This window comes from Eleutherodactylus coqui, chromosome 10, assembly GCF_035609145.1.
Source record: "Eleutherodactylus coqui strain aEleCoq1 chromosome 10, aEleCoq1.hap1, whole genome shotgun sequence".
NCBI classification, from domain to species: Eukaryota; Metazoa; Chordata; class Amphibia; order Anura; family Eleutherodactylidae; genus Eleutherodactylus; species Eleutherodactylus coqui.
In genome coordinates, this window is record NC_089846.1 from 73,833,073 (window position 1) to 73,858,133 (window position 25,061).

At 44.5% G+C, this 25,061-nt stretch overlaps 1 protein-coding gene across 1 annotated transcript; it reads left to right on the forward strand.

Moving 5' to 3' along the window:
* Nucleotides 1–243: 243 nt before the first annotated feature.
* PSMB9 (proteasome 20S subunit beta 9) lies at nucleotides 244–20,020 on the forward strand. The gene is made up of 6 exons (XM_066581266.1): nucleotides 244–395; nucleotides 16,306–16,373; nucleotides 16,445–16,576; nucleotides 17,900–18,029; nucleotides 18,404–18,545; nucleotides 19,850–20,020. The coding sequence occupies exons 1-6, from the start codon at nucleotides 345–347 to the stop codon at nucleotides 19,975–19,977; spliced, it is 651 nt and encodes a 216-aa protein (XP_066437363.1). The 5' UTR covers nucleotides 244–344; the 3' UTR covers nucleotides 19,978–20,020.
* The last annotated feature ends 5,041 nt before the right edge of the window (nucleotides 20,021–25,061 follow it).

Below are 25,061 nucleotides of genomic sequence, written 5' to 3' on the forward strand. Positions count from 1 at the left end.
CCCACCTGCAGGCGCCCTGTATTACACCCCAACTTCTTTGTAAATAATGAAGATGTTTGACGTGAATAGCGGCTCAGGACAGCGCTTCCTGCATGAGAGCGGCCATGGCTATAACTGTAAGCTCCTATAGACAGGAGTCTATCTGATAGACGTATCCGCGTTGTTCTGCACTGGTGAAGCTGGAGCAACGCTATGCATGTGACTCGGGTTCTGTCTGCACCTGTCCTGCTCCCTCAGATGCAGCAGAGCTGAGTCAGTGTAGTGACACATCCGCTCTCACAGCTCCATAGCTCAGACTCTGCACTTCACTTTCACTTTTGCTTCAGTTTGCAGGAAGAAACAAGATGCCTTCTCCTGGGGTCCCGTATAACTCGTCTTGTGAAGTGTCTACCGGGGTAAGAATCATTTACCTAATAAGCTGTAAGGAGTGGAAGATACGGCGCAGTGTGTGGGATACAGTGTGGGGGATACAGTGTGCAGGACACAGCGTGGGGATACAGTGTGTAGGATACAGTGTGTAATAATAATAATAATCTTTACTTGTATAGCGCCATCATATTCCGCAGCGCTTACATAGACAGGGGATACAGAAAGACAAAAGTACAAAAATTACAGAACCACGGTTACAAAGTAATCAATTGATGGAAACAATAGGGGTGCGGGTCCTGCTCCAACGAGCTTACATACTACAAGTAATGGGGTGATACAGAAGGTAAAGGGGCTGGAGATGTGCACTGTATGGCGAGGTGGAGAGTGAGGGGTGATATACACATAGACAATGGTCAGACATTTAGCCATGTGACGGCAGACACAGTATGACTGCAGGAGCGGTTTATGATGGCTAGCAGGGATTGCAGTCAGTAGGTCAGGGAGCATGTTGTCAGGCGGAGTACAGAGGGGTTTGTTTAGGGAATTCGGTATGCCTCCCTGAAGAGGTGCGTTTTTAGAGCACGCCTGAAGTTCTGCGAGTCCTGGATTGCTCGGGTAGCCTTTGGTAGTGCGTTCCAGAGGACCGGTGCTGCTCTGGAGAAGTCTTGGAGGCGGGAATGAGAAGTTCGAATTAAAGGGGCGCTCAATCTGGTTTCGTTAGCAGAGCGGAGAGCCCGGGCTAGGTGATGGATTGAGATGAGGGAGGCAATGTAGGGGGGGGGGGCGCTGCGCTGTGGAGGGCTTTGTGGATGAAGGTGGCGAGTTTAAATTGAATTCTGTATTTAACGGGCAGCTAGTGCAGTGACTGGTACAGGGCAGAGGCGTCCGAGTAGCGGCTGGACAGGAAGATGAGCCTGGCTGCCGCATTCAGGATGGATTGGAGAGGGTAGAGTCTGGTGCAGGGGAGGCCGATCAGCAACGAGTTGCAATAATCGAGCCGGGAGTGGATGAGGGCAACAGTAAGCGTTTTTAGCGTGTCCACAGTGAGAAAAGAGCGGATTCTTGCGATGTTCTTGAGGTGCAGCTGACATGTTCGGGCCAGAGATTGGATGTAGGGGGTAAAAGAGAGATCAGAATCAAATATGACTCCAAGGCAGTGGGCATATTGTTTAGGAGTTATGGTGGCACCACACACTGAGATGGAGATGTCAGGAGGAGGGCGGTTAGTGGAGGGTGGAAATACCAGCAGGTCAGTTTTAGAGAGGTTTAGTTTTAGGTAGAGAGAGGACATAGTGTTAGAGACAGCAGACAGACAGTTAGTGATGTTTTGGAGTAAAGGTGCAGAGATGTCACGGGAAGAGGTGTATAGCTGGGTGTCATCAGCATACAGGTGGTATTGGAGGCCAAAGCTCCTGATGGTTTGTCCAATAGGGGCTGTGTAGATAGAGAAAAGAAGGGGGCCGAGGACAGAGCCCTGGGGGACTCCAACAGCAAGGGGAAGAGGAGGGGAGGTAGAGCCAACAAAGGAGACACTGAAAGAGCGGTCAGATAGGTAGGAAGAGAACCAGGAGAGGGCAGTATCCTTTAGGCCAATGGAGCATAGCATACTGAGGAGGAGTTTGTGGTCAACAGTGTCAACAGTGTGTAGGATACATTGTGGATGATACAGTGTGCAGGATACAGTTTGGTGGATACGGTGTGGAGGATACAGTGTGCAGGATACATTGTGCAGGATACAGTGTGGGGGATACAGTGTGGGGGATACAGTGTGCAGGATACATTGTGGAGCACACAGTGTGCAGGATACATTGTGGAGGATACAGTATGGAGGATACAGCATGTGGGATACAGTTTGCGAGATATAGTGTGGAGGATACAGCGGGAAGGATACAATGTGCAGGATACATTATTGAGGATACAGTGTGGGGGATATAGTGTGCAGGATACAGTATGGAGAATACAGTATGCGGGATACAGCAGGGAGGATACAGTGTGCAGGATACAGTGTGCAGGATACAGGGTGGGGGATACAGTATGCATGATACAGTGTGCAGGATACAGGATGAGGGATACAGTGTGCAGGATACGATATGCAGTATACAGTGTGGGGGACACAGTGTGCAGGATACAATCTGTGTGATACAGTGTGCAGGATACAGTCTGGGGGATACAGTATGCGGGATACAGCGTGCAGGATACAGTGTGGAGGTTACAGCATGGAGGTTACATTGTGCAGGATACAGTATGGAGGATACAGCGTGGAGATACAGTGTGCGGGATACGGTGTGCGGGATATGGTGTGCAGGATACGGTGTGCAGGATACGGTGTGGGAGATATAGTGTGCAGGATACAATGTGAGGGATACAGAATGCGGGATACAGCGTGGAGGATAAAGTGTGGGAGATACAGTGTGGAGGATACATTGTGGGAGATACAGTGTGCAGGATACAGCGTGGAAGATACAGCGTGGGGGATACAGTATGCATGATAAGGCATGGAGGATACACGCGTGGGGGATACTGTATGTGGGATACAGCGTGGAAGATACATTGTGCAAGATACAGCATGGAAGATACAGTGTGCAGGATACGATATGCAGGATACAGTGTACGGGATACAGTGTACAGGATACAGTGTACAGGATACGGTGTGGGGGATATAGTGTGGGGGATACAGTGTGCGGGATACGGTGTGCGGGATAAGGTGTGCGGGATACGGTGTGCGGGATACAGTGCGCGGGATACAGTGTGAAGGATACACTGTGGGGGATACAGTGTGAGGTATATAGTGTTGAGGATACAGTGTGCGGGATACGATGTGGAGGATACAGTGTGGAGGATACGGTGTGCAGGATACAGTGTGCAGGATACAGTATGGAGGATACAGCATGGGGGATACAGTTTGCGAGATACAGCGTTGAGGATACGATGTGCAGGATACATTGTTGAGGATACAGCGTGGGGGATGCAGTGTGCAGGATACATTGTGGAGGATATAGTGTGCAGGATACAGTGTGGGGAATACAGTATGCGGGATACAGCAGGGAGGATACAGTATGGGGGATACAGTGTGCAGGATACATTGTGGAAGATACAGCATGGGGAATATGGTGTGCGGGATACAGTGTGCGGGATACAGTGTGCAGGATACAGCGTGGAGGATACACTGTGGGGGATCTAGTGTTGAGGATACAGTGTGCGGTATAGGGTGCGGAGGATACTGTGCGGAGGATACTGTGTAGAGAATACAGTGTGCAGGATACAGTGTGCAGGATACAGTATGGAGGATACAGCGTGGGGGATACAGTTTGCGAGATACAGCGTGGAGGATACGATGTGCAGGATACATTGTTGAGGATACAGCGTGGGGTATACAGTTTGCGGGATACAGTGTGCAGAATAGAGTGTGCAGGATACATTGTGGAGGATACAGTGTGGGGAATATAGTGTGCAGGATACAGTGTGGGGGATACAGTATGCGGGATACAGCAGGGAGGATACAGTATGCAGGATACATTGTGGAGGATACAGTGCAGAGATACAGCGTGGGAGATACAGCATGGGGGATACAGTATGCATGATACAGTGTGGAGGATACAGTGTGCAGGACACAGTATTCGAGATACAGCGTGGGGGATACAGTATTCGAGATACAGTGTGCGGGATACAGTGTGCGGGATACAGTGTGAGGTATATAGTGTTGAGGATACAGTGTGCGGGATACGGTGTGGAGGATACAGTGCGGAGGATACAGTGTGCAGAATACCGCGTGGGGGATACAGTTTGCGAGATACAGCATGTAGGATACGATGTGCAGGATACATTGTTGAGGATACAGCGTGGGGGATACAGTTTGCGGGATACAGTGTGCAGAATAGAGTGTGCAGGATACAATGTGCAGGATACATTGTGGAGGATACAGTGTGGGGGATATAGTGTGCAGGATACAGTGTGGGGCATACAGTATGCGGGATACAGCAGGGAGGATACAGTATGCAGGATACATTGTGGAGGATACAGCGCAGGGATACAGCATGGGAGATACAGCATGGGGGATACAGTATGCATGATACAGTGTGGAGGATACAGTGTGCAGGACACAGTATTCGAGATACAGCGTGGGGGATACAGTATTCGAGATACAGTGTGCAGGATACAGTGTGCAGGATACGGTGTGCAGGATACGATGTGCAGGATACATTGTTAAGGATACAGCGTGGGGGATACAGTTTGCGGGATACAGTGTGCAGGATACAATGTGCAGGATGCATTGTGGAGGATACAGTGTGCAGGATACAGTGTGCGGAATATAGTGTGCAGGATACAGTGTGGGGGATACAGTATGCGGGATACAGCAGGGAGGATACAGTATGCAGGATACATTGTGAAGGATACAGTGTGCAGGACACAGTATTCGAGATACAGTGTGGGGGATACAGTATTCGAGATACAGTGTGCAGGATACGGTGTGCAGGATATGGTTTGCGGGATACAGTGTGCAGGATACACTATGGAGGATACACTGTGGGGGATACAGTGTGAGGTATACAGTGTTGAGGATACAGTTTGCGGGATACAGTGTGCAGAATAGAGTGTGCAGGATACAATGTGCAGGATACATTGTGGAGGATACAGTGTGGGGGATATAGTGTGCAGGATACAGTGTGGGGGATACAGTATGCGGGATACAGCAGGGAGGATACAGTATGCAGGATACATTGTGGAGGATACAGCGCAGGGATACAGCATGGGGGATACAGTATGCATGATACAGTGTGGAGGATACAGTGTGCAGGACACAGTATTCGAGATACAGCGTGGGGGATACAGTATTCGAGTTACAGTGTGCAGGATACGGTGTGCAGGATACAGTGTGCAGGATACAATGTGCAGGATGCATTGTGGAGGATACAGTGTGCAGGATACAGTGTGGGGGATATAGTGTGCAGGATACAGTGTGGGGGATACAGTATGCGGGATACAGCAGGGAGGATACAGTATGCAGGATACATTGTGAAGGATACAGTGTGCAGGACACAGTATTCGAGATACAGCGTGGGGGATACAGTATTCGAGATACAGTGTGCAGGATACGGTGTGCAGGATATGGTGTGCAGGATACAGTGTGCAGGATACACTATGGAGGATACACTGTGGGGGATACAGTGTGAGGTATACAGTGTTGAGGATACAGTGTGCGGGATACGGTGTGGAGGATACAGTGCGGAGGATACAGTGTGCAGAATACCGCATGGGGGATACAGTTTGCGAGATACAGCATGTAGGATGCGATGTGCAGAATACATTGTGAAGGATACAGCGTGGGGGATACATTATTCGAGAAACAGCGTGGAGGATACAGCGTGCAGGATACGGTGTGCGGGATACAGTGTGCAGGATACACTGTGCGGGATACAGTGTGAGGTATATAGTGTTGAGGATACAGTGTGCGGGATACGGTGCGGAGGATACAGTGTGCAGGATACAGTGTGCAGAATACATCGTGGGGGATACAGTTTGCGAGATACAGCGTGGAGGATACGATGGGCAGGATACATTGTTGAGGATACAGTGTGCGGGATACAGTGTGCAGGATACAGTGTGCAGAATACAGTGTGCAGGATACGATGTGCAGGATACGATGTGCAGGATACAGTGTGGGGGATATAGTGTGCAGGATACAGTGTGGGGGATACAGTATGCGGGATACAGCAGGTAGGATACAGTATGGGGGATACAGTGTGCAGGATACATTGTGGAGGATACAGCGCGGGGATACAGCGTGGGAGATACAGCATGGGGGAAACAGTATGCATGATACAGCGTGGAGGATACAGTGTGGACAATACAGTGTGCAGGACACAGTATGGAGGATACAGCTTGGGGGATACAGTATTCGGGATACAGTGAGGATGATACAGTGTGCAGGATACAGCATGGGAGATACAGTATGCGGGATACTGCGTGGAGAATACAGTGTGCAGGATACAATCTGGGGAATACAGTGTGCAGGATAGATTGTGGAGGATACAGTGTGCAGGATACAGTATGGATGATACAGCGTGGGCGATACAGTTTGCGGGATACAGCGTGGAGGATACAATGTGCAGGATACATTGTTGAGGATACAGTGTGGGGGATATAGTGTGGAGGATACAGTATGCGGGATACAGCAGGTAGGATACATTGTGGAGGATACAGTGTGCAGGATACAGTATGGAGGCTACAGTGTGCAGGATACAGGATGAGGGATACAGTGTGTGGGATACAGTGTGTGGGATACAGTGTGGGGATACAGTTTGCGAGATACAGTTTGCGAGATACAGCGTGGAGGATACGATGTGCAGGATACATTGTTGAGGATACAGCGTGGGGGATACAGTTTGTGGGATACAGTGTGCAGGATACGATGTGCAGGATACATTGTGGAGGATACAGTGTGCAGGATACAGTGTGGGTGATATAGTGTGCAGGATGCAGCAGGGAGGATACAGTATGGGGGATACAGTGTGCAGGATACATTGTGGAGGATACAGTGTCCAGGATACAGTGTGGGCGATATAGTGTGCAGGATGCAGCAGGGAGGATACAGTATGGGGGATACAGTGTGCAGGATACATTGTGGAGGATACAGCGCGGGGATACAGCATGGGGGATACAGTATGCATGATACAGCGTGGAGCATGCAGTGTGCAGGACACAGTATGGAGGATACAGCTAGGGGGATACAGTATTCCGGATACAGCGTGGATGATAAAGTATGCAGGATACAGTATGCGGGATACTGCGTGGAGGATACAGTGTGTAGGATACAGTGTGCAGGATACAATCTGGGAAATATATTGTGGAGGATACAGTGTGCAGGATACAGTTTGCGGGATACAGCGTGGAGGATACGATGTGCAGGATACATTGTTAAGGATACAGTGTGGGGGATATAGTGTGCAGGATACAGTTCTGGAGGATAGAGCAGGTAGGATACAGTGTGAAGGATACAGTGTGCAGGATACAGCGTGGGGATATAGTATGGAGGATACAGTGTGCAGGATACAGGATGAGGGATAAAGTGTGCAGGATACTGTGTGCAGGATTCGATATGCAGGATTCGATATGCAAGATACAGCGTGGAGGATACAGTGTGCAGGATACAGTATGGAGCATACAGTGTTCAGGATATGGTGTGCAGGATACAATGTGTGGGATACAGTGTGCAGGATACAGTCTGGGGGATACAGTATTCGGGATAGAGTGTGGAGGATACAGCAGGTAGGATACAGTGTGAAGGATACAGTGTGCAGGATACAGCATGGGAGATACAGTATGCAGGATACAGTATGCGGGATACTGCGTTGAGGATACAGTGTGCAGGATACAATCTGGGGAATACAGTGTGCAGGATACATTGTGGAGGATACAGTGTGCAGGATGGATGTACAGTATGGATGATACTGCGTGGGGGATACAGTTTGCGGGATACAGCGTGGAGGATACAATGTGCAGGATACATTGTTGAGGATACATTGTGGAGGATACAGTGTGCAGGATACAGTATGGAGGATACAGTGTGCAGGATACAGGATGAGGGATACAGTGTGCAGGATACGATATGCAGGATACAGTGTGCAGGATACAGTATGGAGCATACAGTGTTCAGGATATGGTGTGCAGGATACAGTTTGCGAGATACAGCGTGGAGGATACGATGTGCAGGATACATTGTTGAGGATACAGCGTGGGGATACAGTTTGTGGGATACAGTGTGCAGGATACGATGTGCAGGATACAGTGTGCAGGATACAGTGTGGGTGATATAGTGTGCAGGATGCAGCAGGGAGGATACAGTATGGGGGATACAGTGTGCAGGATACTTTGTGGAGGATACAGTGTGCAGGATACAGTGTGGGCGATATAGTGTGCAGGATGCAGCAGGGAGGATACAGTATGGGGGATACAGTGTGCAGGATAGATTGCGGAGGATACAGCGCGGGGATACAGCATGGGGGATACAGTATGCATGATACAGCGTGGAGCATACAGTGTGCAGGACACAGTATGGAGGATACAGCTAGGGGGATACAGTATTCCGGATACAGCGTGGATGATACAGTATGCAGGATACAGTATGCGGGATACTGCGTGGAGGATACAGTGTGTAGGATACAGTGTGCAGGATACAATCTGGGAAATATATTGTGGAGGATACAGTGTGCAGGATACAGTATGGAGGATACAGCGTGGGGGATACAGTTTGCGGGATACAGCGTGGAGGATACGATGTGCAGGATACATTGTTGAGGATACAGTGTGGGAGATATAGTGTGCAGGATACAGTTCTGGAGGATAGAGCAGGTAGGATACAGTGTGAAGGATACAGTGTGCAGGATACAGCGTGGGGATATAGTATGGAGGATACAGTGTGCAGGATACAGGATGAGGGATAAAGTGTGCAGGATACTGTGTGCAGGATACTGTGTGCTTGATTCGATATGCAGAATTCGATATGCAGGATTCGATATGCAGGATGCAGCGTGGAGGATACAGTGTGCAGGATACAGTATGGAGCATACAGTGTTCAGGATATGGTGTGCAGGATACAATGTGTGGGATACAGTGTGCAGGATACAGTCTGGGGGATACAGTATTCGGGATACAGTGTGGCGGATACAGCAGGTGGGATACAGTGTGAAGGATACAGTGTGCAGGATACAGCGTGGGGATACAGTATGCAGGATACAGTATGGAGGATACAGCATGGGGGATACGATGTGCAGGATACAGTGTGCGCGATACGGTGTGGAAGTATTCTGTTATCTCTATATTATAAAGTATATGATTGTATACAGTATTATATTGTGATCATGTAGAGCACAAGTTGGTTGCAGTAGGGCAGTGATGGACTGAGGGCCCACCAGTAAAAGTCATTCTGGGAGCCCACTGTAGCACTGCTTGCGAATATTACCTGGTCCCTGCTTGCAAATTCCTGTCCGCTGCATTCTTTGACTGTTGTCTGCAATGGAGTATATGGAGAACTAGCTGATATACCCGGCTTCGCCCGAGTTAATTTGGTACTGGTGTTTATCTGGTGGTCACACGGAAATCTTATGAAGTCGTGGTTACTTTAGAGATACCGAGGAAAAACATATGTTCACCATTTTGCATAGTTCTCTGCGTTACCCAGGAAACACCACGGGGAGGTAACCATGCGATGTTTCCTTTATATAAAATGACACCAGGAAGTGAGAGAATTTGATTACGTACATAAAATTTGGACACTAATTCTTTTGCGCATAGAATTGAATAATCGAGTTGGGACCCATTAGCTTTTCCTATTTATGACATAATCAATGCTTGTGCCAAATTTCCCGTTTCTATGACACCGGAAAGTGAAAAAATTACATTCCGCACTTAAAATTTGGATGCTAATTCTTTTGCGCATAGAATTGAATAATCGAGTTGGGACCCATTAGCTTTTCCTACTTATAACATAATCAATGCTCCTGCCAAATTTCCTGTTTCTATGACACCGGAAAGTGAAAAAATTACATTCCGTACGTAAAATTTGGACGCTAATTCTTTTGCGCATAGAATTGAATAATCGAGTTGGAACCCATTAGCTTTTCCTATTTATGACATAATCAATGCTCGTGACAAATTTCCCGTTTCTATGACACCGGAAAGTGAAAAAATTACATTCCGCACGTAAAATTTCGATGCCAATTCTTTTGCGCTAGAATTGAATAATCGAGTTGAGACCTATTAACTTTTCCTATTTATGACATAATCAATGCTCGTGCCAAATTTCCTGTTTCTATGACACCGGAAAGTGAGAAAATTACATTCCGCACGTAAAATTTGGACGCTAATTCTTTTGTGCATGGAATTGAATAATGGAGTTGGGACCCATTAGCTTTTCCTATTTATGACATAATCAATGCTCGGGGCAAATTTCACGTTTCTATGACACCGGAAAGTGAGAAAATTAGATTCCGTACGTAAAATTTGGACGCTGATTCTTTTGCGCAGAGAATTGAATAATCAAGTTGGGACCCATTAGCTTTTAATATTTATGACTTATTCAGTGCTCGTGCCAAATTTCCTGTTTCTATGATACCGGAAAGTGAGAAAATTACATTCCACACGTAAAATTTGGACGCTAATTCTTTTGCGCATAGAATTGAATAATCGAGTTGGGACCCATTAGCATTTCCTATTTATGACATAATCAATGCTCGTGCCAAATTTCCTGTTTCTATGACACCGGAAAGTGAAGAAATTACATTCCGTACGTAAAATTTGGACGCTAATTCTTTTGTGCATAGAATTGAATAATCGAGTTGGGACCCATTAGATTTTCCTATTTATTACATAATCAATGCTCCTGCAAAATTTCGAGTTTCTATGACACCGGGAAGTGAGATAATTAGATTCCGTACGTAAAATTTGGACGCTAATTCTTTTGCGCATAGAATTAAATAATCAAGTTGGGACCTATTAACTTTTCCTATTTATGACATAATCAATGCTCATGCCAAATTTTAAGTTTCTAAGGCATTGGGAAGTGACAGATTTAGATTATGTACGTAAAATTTTGACGCCAATTCTTTTGCGCTAGAATTGAATAATCGAGTTGGGACCCAATTACTTTTCCTATTTTGGAGATAATCTATGCGTGTGCCAAATTTCATGTTTCTACGACATCGGGAAGTTGGAGAACTTTTGGCGAGTCAGTCAGTCAGTGAGTGAGTGAGTGAGTCAGTCAGTGAGTCAGTGAGGGCTTTCGTCTTTATATATATATATAGATGTGTGTGTCCGTGCCCGCTGATCAGCTGTCTGAAGGGGTCATGGCACTTCCATGAACACTACTGCCCCTTCGTTGTGTACCTGGCAGAGCTCCGTACATTGTATAGTGGCGATGCCTGGTATAGCAGCTCAGTCCTATTTACTAGGCCATGTGCCTGATGAGCATGGTGTGAGAAGCCAGAGAGGCTGCAGTACCCGCCTGAATACTGCGGCCCCTTTATTCAGATGGGGGAGTTGGGAGTCAGTAGTTTTATGGTTTCCATGGATGGAGGCTACTATGTAACTCTTGAATCCAGTATTTTATTCTTCATGGGCTCCTGTAGGTGTGGTAACCCAGAGGGCCATTCAGGATACGCGGCCTATGCTGAGGAGCTGAGAGGGTAGAGTGATCACTTGTCATGGTAGCACTTACCAGATTCCTCCCCGTAGGGACACACGCGACCTCCGCCCAAGTACTACTAGGCCTCTTCTGGACAATCCTGGGACAGGGATGACATATAAACATAAAAACAAATTGTAAGGAGGCGCCTTGATGATATAAAGATTGTTATATACTTATAACAATAATGAAAAAATGAGTGTTAACTCACCTGGTGTCAAGCGAGGATACCTTTCCCAAGGCACCTCGCTGACACCGTAATCCAAGTTCGCTTATAGTAAAGCCTTTCGTTCCATCCGACCTCATTCGGAGAGCTGCAGGACCATTTTGATTAAGCTCCACCGGATAACCGGGGCTTAGATAGAGTATGCAGAGTAGATAAAATAAACTATCCGCGCTCCACGGGAATAAAACGGCTTCAAAGTAGGGAACCAATGTCCTTCTTTATTAATATTCTTTGAGCAACGCGTTTCGGTAGATTAACTACCTTTTTCAAGCTCTATACATTTAAAATAGCTAGCACATATAAATAGGCACTCACATGTCAATCCATTTGTCTCCAGCCCTGTGAATAGCAGGTCTGTAATTAGCGGGGGCGTGGTGCACGCCTCCCAGGTAGATCCCACTTCATCTATGTTGATCACCTGGAACGCTCCGATCTGCGCTCCACAGTTTTCAATAAAGTTTTATTTAGGTTGCAAAAGAAAAAAAAAAACAAAAAAAAAAAAACAACCCTCTTACAAATTTTGTGCATTCCCGCTAAGCGCTGGCTATTGTTATGTTAAAATTTCAATGATTACACTCTAAATAAATCCATTCTAAACTCTATAATAATCAATTTAAAGATTAGTGAATAAATTTTACAAAGATAGGTATTACACCCGGTATATTCCTATTCACTGACAATATAAAATACATTCCTCGCTTAAAATAATAAATTCATAAATTAACACAATCATCCCCTATCCATACACATATATATTCATTATACCCACAAAAGACTGTTCGATCGTTATTTCTTAGTAATAATTTTTAACCTTTTTCCTTTTTTTATTTTTTTTAAAATAATTTTTCTAATACCTCGTTTAAACCGTTTGGGCATAATGTGTTTAGTCTATAGATCCAGAACATCTCGCGTCTTCTCAATTCGCTAACTGAATCTGTCTCTATGCATTCCAGGGGGGTTACTGACATTTTTAAAAAATCGGCACCATGCACGTCATTGAAATGCCTTGATAAACTATGGGTGCGTAGATTGTTTTTGATGTTTAATCTATGGTTGTTAATTCTCGTTTTAAGTTTATTTTTAGTACGACCGATATATTTAAGGTTGCACGGGCATTCAATTAGATAGATCACTCCGATTGTGTTGCAAGATAAATGTTGGCTAATGGAAAATTTTTTACTATTATCGCTCTCATCGTGCTCAGTTTCTATTCTTTTATTAGTAATTATTTGGCAACATTTACATTTACTGTGTCCACATTTGTATACTCCCACTGCTTTATTATGTAATTGTTTTTGTTTATGTCGAGTGCGTTTTTTGTCTGGATTGGAAGGGGATATAATGTTTTGGATTGTTTTGTTTTTCCTAAAAATTAGTACGGGATTTTTTTCAAGATTCCTAGATAGAAACGGATCTTGAAATAATATTGGCCAATGTTTTTTGACTATATTTCTAATTTTGCTGCTATCTGTACTAAATTTAGTTATAAAGGATATATTTTGCTGATTCATTTTTGTCTTTTTTGTTAGTTTTTTACTATTGTTTGCATTTGTTTCATTAGCTATTTTATTGTATGCATTTTCTAAAATTTTTTCAGGAAAATGTTTCTCTCTAAATCTGTTTTTTATTCTCGCTGCCTGATCTTCGTAATCACTATTTAAGGTGCAATTTCTTCGGATTCTTTTTAGTTGACCGTATGGTATGTTGTTAAGCCAATGTTTGGCATGGCAACTTCTGTAATCTAAGTATGAATTTTTGTCAACCTGTTTAAAGTGCGTTTTAGTAGTAATTTTATCATTGATGGGAATTAATTCTAGATCTAAAAACGTTATTTTTTCTTGGCTAATATCACTGGAAAATTTTAAATTATTATTATTATTGTTTAAAACTCCTATAAATTCTAAAAGACTATTACGAGGGCCCTTCCAAATTATTAAAATATCGTCTATGTAGCGTTTATAAAAAGCTAAATTTTCGTGTGATAAAAAGGACTTTTCAAAATGGCCCATATATAGATTTGCGAAAGATGGGGCGAATTTACATCCCATGGCCGTTCCGTGGGTCTGTAAATAAAATGTTTTTTTATATAAAAAATAATTATTTTTTAAAATAAAATCTATCGCTTTTGTTATAAAATTTTGTTGATTCGGGGGCATAAGGATATCTTCATTAAGGAATGCTTGTGTGGCTGCAATTCCAAGGTCGTGAGGGATGCTAGTATACAAAGCTTCAACGTCCAGGGTGCATAAAAAATAATTACTGTCCCATTTAAAATCGTTTATAAGCTCCAATAAGTGACCTGTATCCTTTAGGTAAGCCGGTAAAGTTACAACGTATTTTTGTAGGATCCTATCTACGTGTTCGGCCAATCTACTGGTAACTGAATCAATTCCGGCAATAATAGGGCGCCCAGGGGGATCTGATTGATCCTTGTGGATTTTGGGGAGGTGGTACATAAATGGTATTTTGGGTTCTATCGATGTAATGTAACTACCCTCATTTTTGTTTAGTCCCTTTAATTCAATATTTTCATTAATAAAATTTTTTAATTGTCTAGCAATTTCTTTAGTAGGATCGCTTGAAATAATTTTATAGTTAGTTTTATTATTTAGCATTTCTAGGTTTACTCTATCATATCGACTATAGTCCATAAGGATGATCCCACCTCCTTTGTCTGCACATTTGATTATTAAATTATCATTATCTCTAAAATTATTTAAAATGTTTCTTTCCGATAGAGTTAGGTTTTGGGGGGATGTGGATTTATTTGAGTTTTTGTTTTTATCACACATTTCGGTCAAATCTTTTAAAATATTATTATAAAACAATTCTATAAAAGGACCTCTAATGTCAGTGGGATAAAATTTGCTTTTGGTTTTAAGGTCTGAACTAATAGGTTCATTAATATCAAATTCTACTGTTAATTCTTTAGGGGTATCTTTTTCGTGTATAATGTAATATTTATTTAAGGTTATTTTCCGTACGAAGTTGTTTAAATCAATAAATAATTCAAATACATTAGATTTAGATGATGGGCAGAATGATAATCCTTTGGATAATAGATCTAGTTCTTTTTTGACTAATATATGGCTAGATAGGTTAAAGATCCCGTGTACTTGTGCTGTACTTTTATCTATTTCCTTATCTTTATCGATGTGATCCTTTTGTTTTTTATTGGTTCTTTTGCCTCCTCTTGTGCCTCTCCTGTGTTTCTTTTTTGGTTGCTTGGTGTGTTTTGTACTAGAGGTATGAGATACTGACTTATTTTGGATCTCGTTACGGGCGGTGTTATGTTTATATTTGTCGTCTTTTTCTTTTTTATTGGTACTGTTTCGGGATTGTTGGTTATAATATGTTTTATTTTGGGGCGTGCCCCTAAAAAAGACACCGTAGGGGATTTATTTCTCAACGAAATGCTACTTGATTGACACTCTAAGGTGTTTGTTACAGACCTGCTATTCACAGGGCTGGAGACAAATGGATTGACATGTGAGTGCCTATTTATATGTGCTAGCTATTTTAAATGTATAGAGCTTGAAAAAGGTAGTTAATCTACCGAAACGCGTTGCTCAAAGAATATTAATAAAGAAGGACATTGGTTCCCTACTTTGAAGCCGTTTTATTCCCGTGGAGCGCGGATAGTTTATTTTATCTACTCGACATATAAACATGTGGTGGTTTGTAGATTTGTCACCTGTGACGCCACCGCTCCCTACACACCAGAATGATCCTCCGCGGAGAAATGAAGGAAATCCACACACAGAATTAACTTTAGTACCTCAGTCCCTGGAAACGGTCAGGGCCTGGTAAAACTTTACTTGAAACTCTTCAGCATACAAATTAATACACACTGATGCATGTAGGACAGTAGATTTGAGGTCAGGGAGGAACATAGGATGACACCGGCCTTACAGTCCACGTTATCTGTATCATACAGCTAATGGAAGGGGAACACTCCAGAGGAGGAGACTCACAGAATAACACCGGCTCTACAGTCTTCGTTATCTGTATGGTACCGCTCATGAAGGGGAACACTCACTGAGAGGATAGGGGTAGGATCACTCCACAGACACTCACTTGGTAAAGAATCTCTGCACAGTGGACTCGTCACTCTTCTTCACTCTGCTCTCTCTCTTAATGATTCTTGGCATTGGGGACCTCAGGATACCTCTCTTTCTCCTCCATCACTCTTCACCACATGACGGTTGAAGGTAACCCCATGTGGCCGGCACTTCACTCCACTCTCTGCCATTGAAGATGATGAACTACCACACCCAAATCACTCATAATTATAATGTCTACCATACCACATGACAGAACATAAATTGATACATTTGCAGACATATTCCAGGCATATCCAGACATTAACCCTTCATTTGCTGCAGCTGTGCAATACACATAACGAGAGACAAGACATTTTGCACAGTGCAGCGTGGATCCACTATAAATTCATAATATGGCCATATGCCTGCATGTAATGTGCCACTCACTCTGAATATCTCATGTTCGCCTCTCCCTTGTTCATCCGCAGACAACAATCATTGCCGTGGAGTTTGATGGAGGAGTTGTCATCGGATCGGACTCCAGGGTGTCTGCTGGGTGAGTTTCTACCCCTCTGTGTGATGTCCGTACCCCTGGAGGGGTCTCAGCATGTTCTCTTCCCTCCCCAGAGAAGCTGTGGTCAACCGAGTGTTCAATAAGCTGGCCCCAGTCCATGAGAAGATATTTTGCGCTCTGTCAGGCTCTGCTGCGGACGCCCAGGCAGTGGCAGACATGGTGCATTACTACATGGAGGTGCACAGGTTAGTGCGGCAGTTACCCACATATCATTATATATTTGCAATGCTAATATATTGGCACATTGAGAATCAGCTAGAACATTCCAGCTTTAGTAAACTTCGTCACAGGACAGTCCTTTCACTAGAACTATGCAGGATTATTAGTTATATCTATGGCAGCTTAAGGGGGGCTTCCACTTATGTAAGAAAGCTAACTGTATGATGAAAAGTGATGTCAGATACGGTATAATCTGTGTAGTCACTATTTGTAAGTTATCTGCTTGCTGTCAGGGAGTGGAAACATTCCTGCTTATATGCAGAGGCAGAATGTCCAACGCCCGCAAGCGAATGCTTGTTCCGTGTCTTTTATGAGAAGCTGCACATCATCTCCGCTTCTGAATGTAAGGGCGCATAAACACAGTGGGCAGCATATTGGTAGGAGAACCTGGACTGATATAACACTTGTAAAGTAGCAATTCTGGATGCGAGCAGTGCATTTTTGCTTAACAAAACACATCGGCCCGCACCTATGTACTTGCGGTTGTCACACATTTTTCACGTGTTTCCAATAGTTTTCAATGGTAAAAATTGCGTTGCACTCACGTGGCGTGGGGGTGCGATGTGATGGTTTTAAAGATCCCATAGGAAATAATAGGCGATTCCTTGCAAGAAATCGGCCACAAATAGGACATACAGAGTTTTTCATCACTGAGAGAAAGATCGCTGATGTGAATAAACACATTGAATTCCAGGTGTTATTAACACGCGAACCGTGTTCATACCGCTATCAGATGGAACTCGCTGAGGTATCTTGAAAATAGTTAAGGGTGCATCACAGATGTCTTTACGAATTTGATCGGTAATAATTGGCCTAATTTGTCATGTAATTTTTTTGCGTTTTAGCAATTTTCATGCATGATTTTCTTCTGTTTTGCATGCATTTTTCATTAAAAAAATTGCTTTCTGGTTCTCTTTCTTAATTTATGGTTCCCATGGTTACATGTGTTAAAAACAGATTACAGTCGTATTGTTCTAAATGCTCCCATAGACTTGAATTTGCAATTCTCGTATGAAAATCGCACCAAAAAACAGGACATACTGAAATTTTTTTTACTCCATCCGTGTGAATATACTTTAAATGTATATTGTAATATGTAGTGTATAATATATGGAATATATTAGAAAGTTGCTGAATGGACATAAACCTGAAAGCCCTGTAAGCCAGTGGCACATCTGCAGTTTTGACTAATGTTTTTTTAATTTTCTGAAAGTTCAAATAAAGAGAACAATATAAGAGATATTAAAGTAACTTCTGTTGTCTGATGTTTTCTGTCCTTCTCCAAACAGTGTAGAGATGGGAGCTCCTCCTCTAGTATTAGCAGCTGCAAACTTGGTGAAGGGGATCAGTTACAAGTACAAGGAGGAGATGGTGGCCCACCTCATTGTGGCGGGCTGGGATCAGAAGAACGGAGGGCAGGTGAGTGAGCGCCAGAGGTGATGGCCAGGAACAGTGGGAGCAGTGCTCAGATGTGCCAACCTGGCTCAGTGTTCAAGTGATTTGGGTCCAATAATGATGCCAGCAGCCAAGAAACCCCATGCAGAATGTCAGAGTACTTAGACCATGGTCTGGGGTCCAACTGGTGGCCTGAGGGCTGCAGTACGTGTGGCTCTGGGGCCCCTGTGTCAGTCTTCCCAGCTATTGGCAGCAGTAGCTCCTACTGTTCACCGGGGGGCGTTACAGCATTACTGAGGTCATCAGCACAGTATATCTGATCCACTTCTTTAATATTCCTCGTGGTTTAACACATGAAGGAACGGAGAATTAAGACTCGTATAACATCTGCTCCGCAGGTCTATGGGACTCTGGGTGGGATGATAACGCGGCAGCCTTTTGCTATCGGTGGATCTGGCAGCACCTACATATACGGTTATGTGGATTCCGTCTTTAAACCTGGCATGTCGAAAGAACAGTGTGAAGCCTTCGCTGTCCGCGGTAAGGGAAGAAATAACAAATAAAACTAAAGTACATATCGTGTGACCCAACAATGCAAACACCATATTGGCATTATTGGGAGATGTTGCTTGTAAAGAGCTTTGCCAAGATACACAAGCACGTGTAGAATGGGCATCTTGGGGCAAGCAGCTGAACCGCCCCGAGTCCTGCTTACAGCACCCCTGGCAAATAGAGAGAAGCTGCAACCAGGTCAACATTTCTTGCTACAGGTAAAGTGTAGTATTACATGAATGGCCTGTAATACCAGGATGTCAGAAGCTCCGCTAGGTTGGAAGCTGCTTTTACTAAGCTCACCGTTTTGGGCATAGGTCTCTAGTGGGGACCCCACTTTGTGATGTTCCTATCCCCTAATATGGCATATGAACAGGGGATGCCATCTTGGCCAAAACGCTTTTAACAAACCGCCTAGCTAGAGACATTACGGAAGATTTATCAAAACTAGTGCAAGTGCAGCCATTGTGGATGCCAACCAGCTCCTCCTCTTATTATTCAGTCACTTTTGGGCTCCATTTTAATCTTGAACTTGTTTTTCTCCCGCTGCCTTCCCCACCTTCCTTCTCCTCCATGAAATAGTGATACACACGCCTAAATCCTCACTCCACTAGAAGTGCTGGTGGGACAGGAGGACTGAGATGTGAACATGCCGACACGCTCAGTGGTGTTCCTAACAAGATGGCCAATGCAGAAATCATTAGAGAGTCTGAATGTCTCTTAAATGATTATATGGGGAAATAAGAGTGAATATTTATCCTACATAACATCCAATTTTATCAAAACAGAAACCTTTGCCATAACAGGAACATATCACAAAGAAGCAAGGTACATAAAAGGACAGGTCTACCATATCAGGAAAGCAAACTATATCAAAAAGGTTTATCAACTGGCAGAAAAATATTATATAACAATTCTGTATTATTCCATACCAAATATTGGGGTACCATGTCCAAAGAGACAGAAGAGCTGCCCTAGTTGGGAGTGGATGGAGAGACTGGCTTCCCATCTGGAAGGGGATCAATGAGAGGAATATTTAGTGTAGGAAAGTCCATAAAGGATGAAGAGGAGGGCAGAGAAAAGTGATAAAATGATGGATCTCAGTACAGAGGTCTCTAAAAAAGAAACATCAGACATAAGTCTTGTTTTTTTTGTTTTTTTTAAGGTGGTGCCTACTTCTAGGAGAGAGAGGTAGACCCTCAGCAGGAGGATGAGGCACAGAGAGGGAGAAGATTCCATTCTGTGATAGGGTATTTACTCTGATAACCATGTGCTGTCTCCTCTCTTCGCAGCCCTAGCCCTGGCGATGGGTAGAGATGGTTCTAGCGGAGGCGTCATCTATCTCGCTATCGTCACAAAGGATGGGACAAAGGAGAAGATTGTCAGCGGGGACAGCATTCCTTGCTTCTATGACCAGTAGAAGTGTAATCACCAAATTTAATAAACATATTTCTGCTAATCTATATATTGTAGTCAATTCACTTGGCCGCTGTTCGTTTTGTCAGTATGTTTTCTAGTGTCGGGACTCCCCTTACGGGGGTCTTCACATCAATTTTTAGCCATCTTTCAATAAAACATATTGCCTGATGTACCCATAGACCATAACTGGTCAAACGTCGTACAAAAGTGCATATTTTTTACTGTTTTACCTCACAAACAGTTGTATATATTCATTTTGTGGTATAGAAAGTATATCATGCCACACTGTTCTGTCCCACAAAAAGATATGCTCAATACATACCTATACTAGCTGGGTCCAACCCCCTGCTCAGTGCAGGATTCACTGAGTCATCCCAGACAGATATTTGTCCAGCCTCTGAACATTTCCATTGAAGGAGAATTCCCCACCTCCCGTGCCAACCTGTTCCACTCATTGATCCTCCTCACTGTCTAATATCTAATCTGTGTCTCCTCCCTTTCAGTTTCATCCCACTGCTTCTAGTCTTTCCTTGCGCAGATGAGAATAGGGCTGATCCCTCAGCACTGTGACAGCCCTTCAGATATTTGTAGACAGCCATTAAGTCTCCTCTCAGCCTTCTCTTCTGCAAGCTAAACATTCCCAAATTTTTTAACCGTTCTTCATAGGACATGATTTGCAGACTGCTTACAATCTTGGTAACTCTTCCCTAAACTTGCGCCAGTTTGTCGGTCTTTTTTAAAGTGGGGTACCCAGAACTGGACACAGTATTCCAGATGAGGTCTGACTAAGGAAGAATAAAGGGGAATAATTACCTCATATGATCTAGACTTTATGCTTCTCTTAATACATCCCAGAATTGTGTTTCTCTTTCTTGCTGCTGTAATCACATTGTTGGCTCATGTTCACCTTGCACTTCTCCTTGTTAAATACCATTCTGTTAGTTGCCGCTCACTGTTCAAGCTTATCTAGATCTTTTTGAATTCCTTCTCTCTCCTCTAGTGTTAGCTATCCCTCCTAGCTTTGTGCCTTCCTCACATTTCATCAGTTTCCCCTCAATTTCTTGCTCCAGATCATTAAAAAAAATGTTGAACATCACTGGGCCTAGGACAGAGCCTTGTGGTATCCCACTTGATACATTCTTCCACTTGGATGTGCAGCCATTCATAACCACTCTTTGAGTACGATCACTCAGCCAGTTGTGAATCCACCTAACAGTTGCCCTGTCAATCCCATAAATTGGTGCACGATACAGAAATCTGACTTTTCCTAGAGTCCTGTTATATTGGGGGATGGAATAAGGGTATCATTATCATTGGCCAGATTTAAACTGGGAATGTTGTATACAGTAACAAGAAGATAGTCAGAGGAAAAAGATTGAACTGATGTAACTAACTTCTCTAAAAGGGCACATGCTGGTGAGTTCCCACTGTGTGGATGAGGTCATTCAGCAATACTAGCTGTTGTATGTGATATACATGAAAATGTTGTTGGGGGAAAAGACCGGGATGTAAGATGCTTAGATTGTTCCACAAGTAGTACAGTGGCTGTTGGATGTCACTTTGGATGGTAGGGAAGTTAGTGGCAATGGGGTCTTACTTAACATAGTAGTTGCAGATTTTGTACTTTCTGTACCTGATCTTGGGCAATGGGGTTGCCTAACTTTTGGTCGAACAACTGGAATTTTTTCAACGGAATTTGAGGGAAGAGGGTAATTTTGAACAGTTTCAATGACCGATGTACGATTTGATTGAGAACAAGGAACTGATGAAGGGGTGAGCTATATACCAGACTAGCTGAGATATCCGTCTTCGCCCGAGTTAATTTGGTACTGGTGTTTATCTGGTGTTCACACGGAAAATCTTATGAAGTCGTGGTTACTTTAGAAATACCGGAAAAACATATGTTCACCATTTTGCATAGTTTTCTGCGTTACCTAGGAAACACCACGTGGGGGCAACCATGCGACGTTTCCTTAATATAAAATGACATCAGGAAGTGAGAGAATTAGATTCCATACATAAAATTTGGACACTAATTTTTTTGTACTTAGAATTCAATAATCGAGTTGGGACCCATTAACTTTTCCTATTTATGACATAATCAATGCCCGTGCCAAATTTCAAGTTTCTATGACATAGGGAAGTGAGAGAATTAGATTTCGTACTTAAAATGTGGACGCCAATTCTTTTGCGCTTAGAATTGAACAATCGAGGTGGGACCCATTAACTTTTTCTATTTATGACATAATCAATGCCCGTTCCAAATTTCATGTTTCTATGACACCAAGAAGTGAGAGAATTAGATTCCGTACGTAAAATTTGGACGCTAGTTCTTTTACGCTAGAATTGAATAATTGAGTTGGGACTAGAGATGAGCGAACGTGTTCTTCCGAGCTTGATATTCGTGCGAATATTAGGGTGTTCGGGATGTTCGTTATTCGTAACGAACACCATGCGGTGTTCTGGTTACTTTCACTTCCTTCCCTGAGACGTTAGTGCGCTTTTTTTGGCCAATTGAAAGACAGGGAAGGCATTACAACTTCCCCCTGTGACGTTCAAGCCCTATACCACCCCCTGCTGTGAGTGGCTGGGAAGATCAGGTGTCACCCGAACATAAAAGTCGGCCCCTCCCGCGGTTCGGCTCAGATGCCGTGTGAGTTAGTGAGGGACAGTGCTGTTTGTACCGGAGCTGCTGTAGGGAAAGAATTGGTAGTTAGTGTAGGCTTCAAGACCCCCCAAAGGTCCTTATTAGGGCCACTGATAGCTGTGTGTTGGCTGCTGTTAGCAGTGCCATTTTTTTTTTCTCAAAATCGGCTCTGCAGAGCGTTGCACCCGGCATTAGGGACAGAAGTGCTGCATAGGCAGGGAGAGTGTTAGGAGTGAGTGTAGCCTTCAAGAACCTCAACGGTCCTTTCTAGGGCCATATTTATCCGTGTGCAGTACTGTCCAGGCTGCTGTTAGCTGTGCTGCATTTTTTTTTGCTTCTCAAAATCGCCTCTGCAGAGCATTCCACCCTCCATTGATACTGCAGGGAAAGAATTGTATAGGCAGGGCCACAACACAGTTATTATTCATTGAATATACGCAGTGCTGCCTTTTGCTTGTAAAACAAGTGAAAATAATTCTATTTGTCCTGCCTCTGTCCGTCCTAACGCCGGTGGACACGTGTCGGCTGCGTGTGCAACCTGTAAAAATCATACGCACCCAGCTACGTTTTACTCCTGGCTTCGCCATTTGCTTTCCTTAATTAGGAAAAAAAATACCTGCTCTGCCACAGTTAATAACTCTGCTACCCTCACGTTCTGTGACACATTAGCAGGAAAACAGCACAGTTATTAAACTTCTCATGTTCATAGAATATACGCAGTGCTGCCTTTTGGTGCAAAAAAACAGAAAATAATTCTATTTGTCCTGCCTCTGTCCGTCCTAACGCCGGTGGACACGTGTCGGCTGCGTGTGCAACCTGTAAAAATCATACGCACCCAGCTACGTTTTACTCCTGGCTTCGCCATTTGCTTTCCTTAATTGGGAAAAAAAATACCTGCTCTGCCACAGTTAATAACTCTGCTACCCTCACGTTCTGTGACACATTAGCAGGAAAACAGCACAGTTATTAAACTTCTCATGTTCATAGAATATACGCAGTGCTGCCTTTTGGTGCAAAAAAACGGAAAATAATTCTATTTGTCCTGCCTCTGTCCGTCCTAACGCCGGTGGACACGTGTCGGCTGCGTGTGCAACCTGTAAAAATCATACGCACCCAGCTACGTTTTACTCCTGGCTTCGCCATTTGCTTTCCTTAATTGGGAAAAAAAATACCTGCTCTGCCACAGTTAATAACTCTGCTACCCTCACGTTCTGTGACACATTAGCAGGAGAACAGCACAGTTATTAAACTTAGATTATTCATTCACTAGAGGCAGTGGGGCCTTTCGTTTTCAAAAAAGGGAAAAAATTATATTTGGCCTGCAGTCTTGCGCCAATTTATTAGCTGCCTGTGAAATCAAATCACTGGTAATACAGCATGCTGAGGGGTAGGGGTAGGCCTAGAGGACGTGGACGCGGCCGAGGACGGGGAGGGCCAAGTCAGGGTGTGGGCACAGGCCAAGCTGCTGATCCAGGTGTGTCGCAGCCGACTGCTGTGCGATTAGGAGAGAGGCACGTTTCTGGTGTCCCCACATTCATCGCCCAATTAATGGGTCCACGCGGGAGACGGTTATTAGAAAATGAGCAGTGTGAGCAGGTCCTGTCCTGGATGGCAGAAAGTGCTTCGAGCAACCTATCGTCTACCCGCAGTTCTGCGCCGTCCACTGCTGCCAATCCGAATCCTCTGTCTGCTGCTCCTCCTTCCTCCCAGCCTCCTCACTCCACTACAATAACACCTGCTCAGGAGCGGGAACACTCCCAGGAACTGTTCTCGGGCCCCTGCTTAGATTGGGCAGCAGCGGTTCCTCTCCCACCAGAGGAGTTTATCGTCACTGATGCCCAACCATTCGAAAGTTCCCGGGGTCCGGGGGAAGAGGCTGGGGACTTCCGCCAACTGTCTCAACAACTTTCTGTGGGTGAGGAGGACGATGACGATCAGACACAGTTGTCTTGCAGTGAGGTAGTAGTAAGGGCAGTAAGTCCGAGGGAGCAGCGCACAGAGGATTCGGAGGAAGAGCAGCAGGACGATGAGGTGACTGACCCCACCTGGTGTGCAACGCTTACTCAGGAGGACAGGTCTTCAGAGGGGGAGTCAAGGGCATCAGCAGGGCAGGTTGCAAGAGGCAGTGCGGTGGCCAGGGGTAGAGGCAGGGCCAGACCGAAAAATCCACCAAGTGTTTCCCAAAGCGCCCCCTCGCGCCATGCCACCCTGCAGAGGCCGAGGTGCTCTAAGGTCTGGCAGTTTTTCACAGAGACGCCTGACGACCGACGAACAGTGGTGTGCAACCTTTGTCGCGCAAAGCTCAGCCGGGGAGCCAACACCAACAGCCTCACCACCACCACCATGCGCAGACATATGATGGCCAAGCACCCCGCAAGGTGGGACGAAGGCCGTTCAGCGCCTCCGGTTTGCACCCCTGCCTCTCCCCCTGTGCCCCA

Excerpts from the sequence above, each read along its gene's own strand:
- PSMB9 (XM_066581266.1), top strand. The coding sequence starts at position 345 with ATGCCTTCTCCTGGGGTCCCGTATAACTCGTCTTGTGAAGTGTCTACC. Across the intron at positions 16,577-17,899 it reads TACTACATGGAGGTGCACAG|TGTAGAGATGGGAGCTCCTC; the intron begins GTTAGTGCGGCA and ends TTCTCCAAACAG. Across the intron at positions 18,546-19,849 it reads TGAAGCCTTCGCTGTCCGCG|CCCTAGCCCTGGCGATGGGT; the intron begins GTAAGGGAAGAA and ends CTCTCTTCGCAG.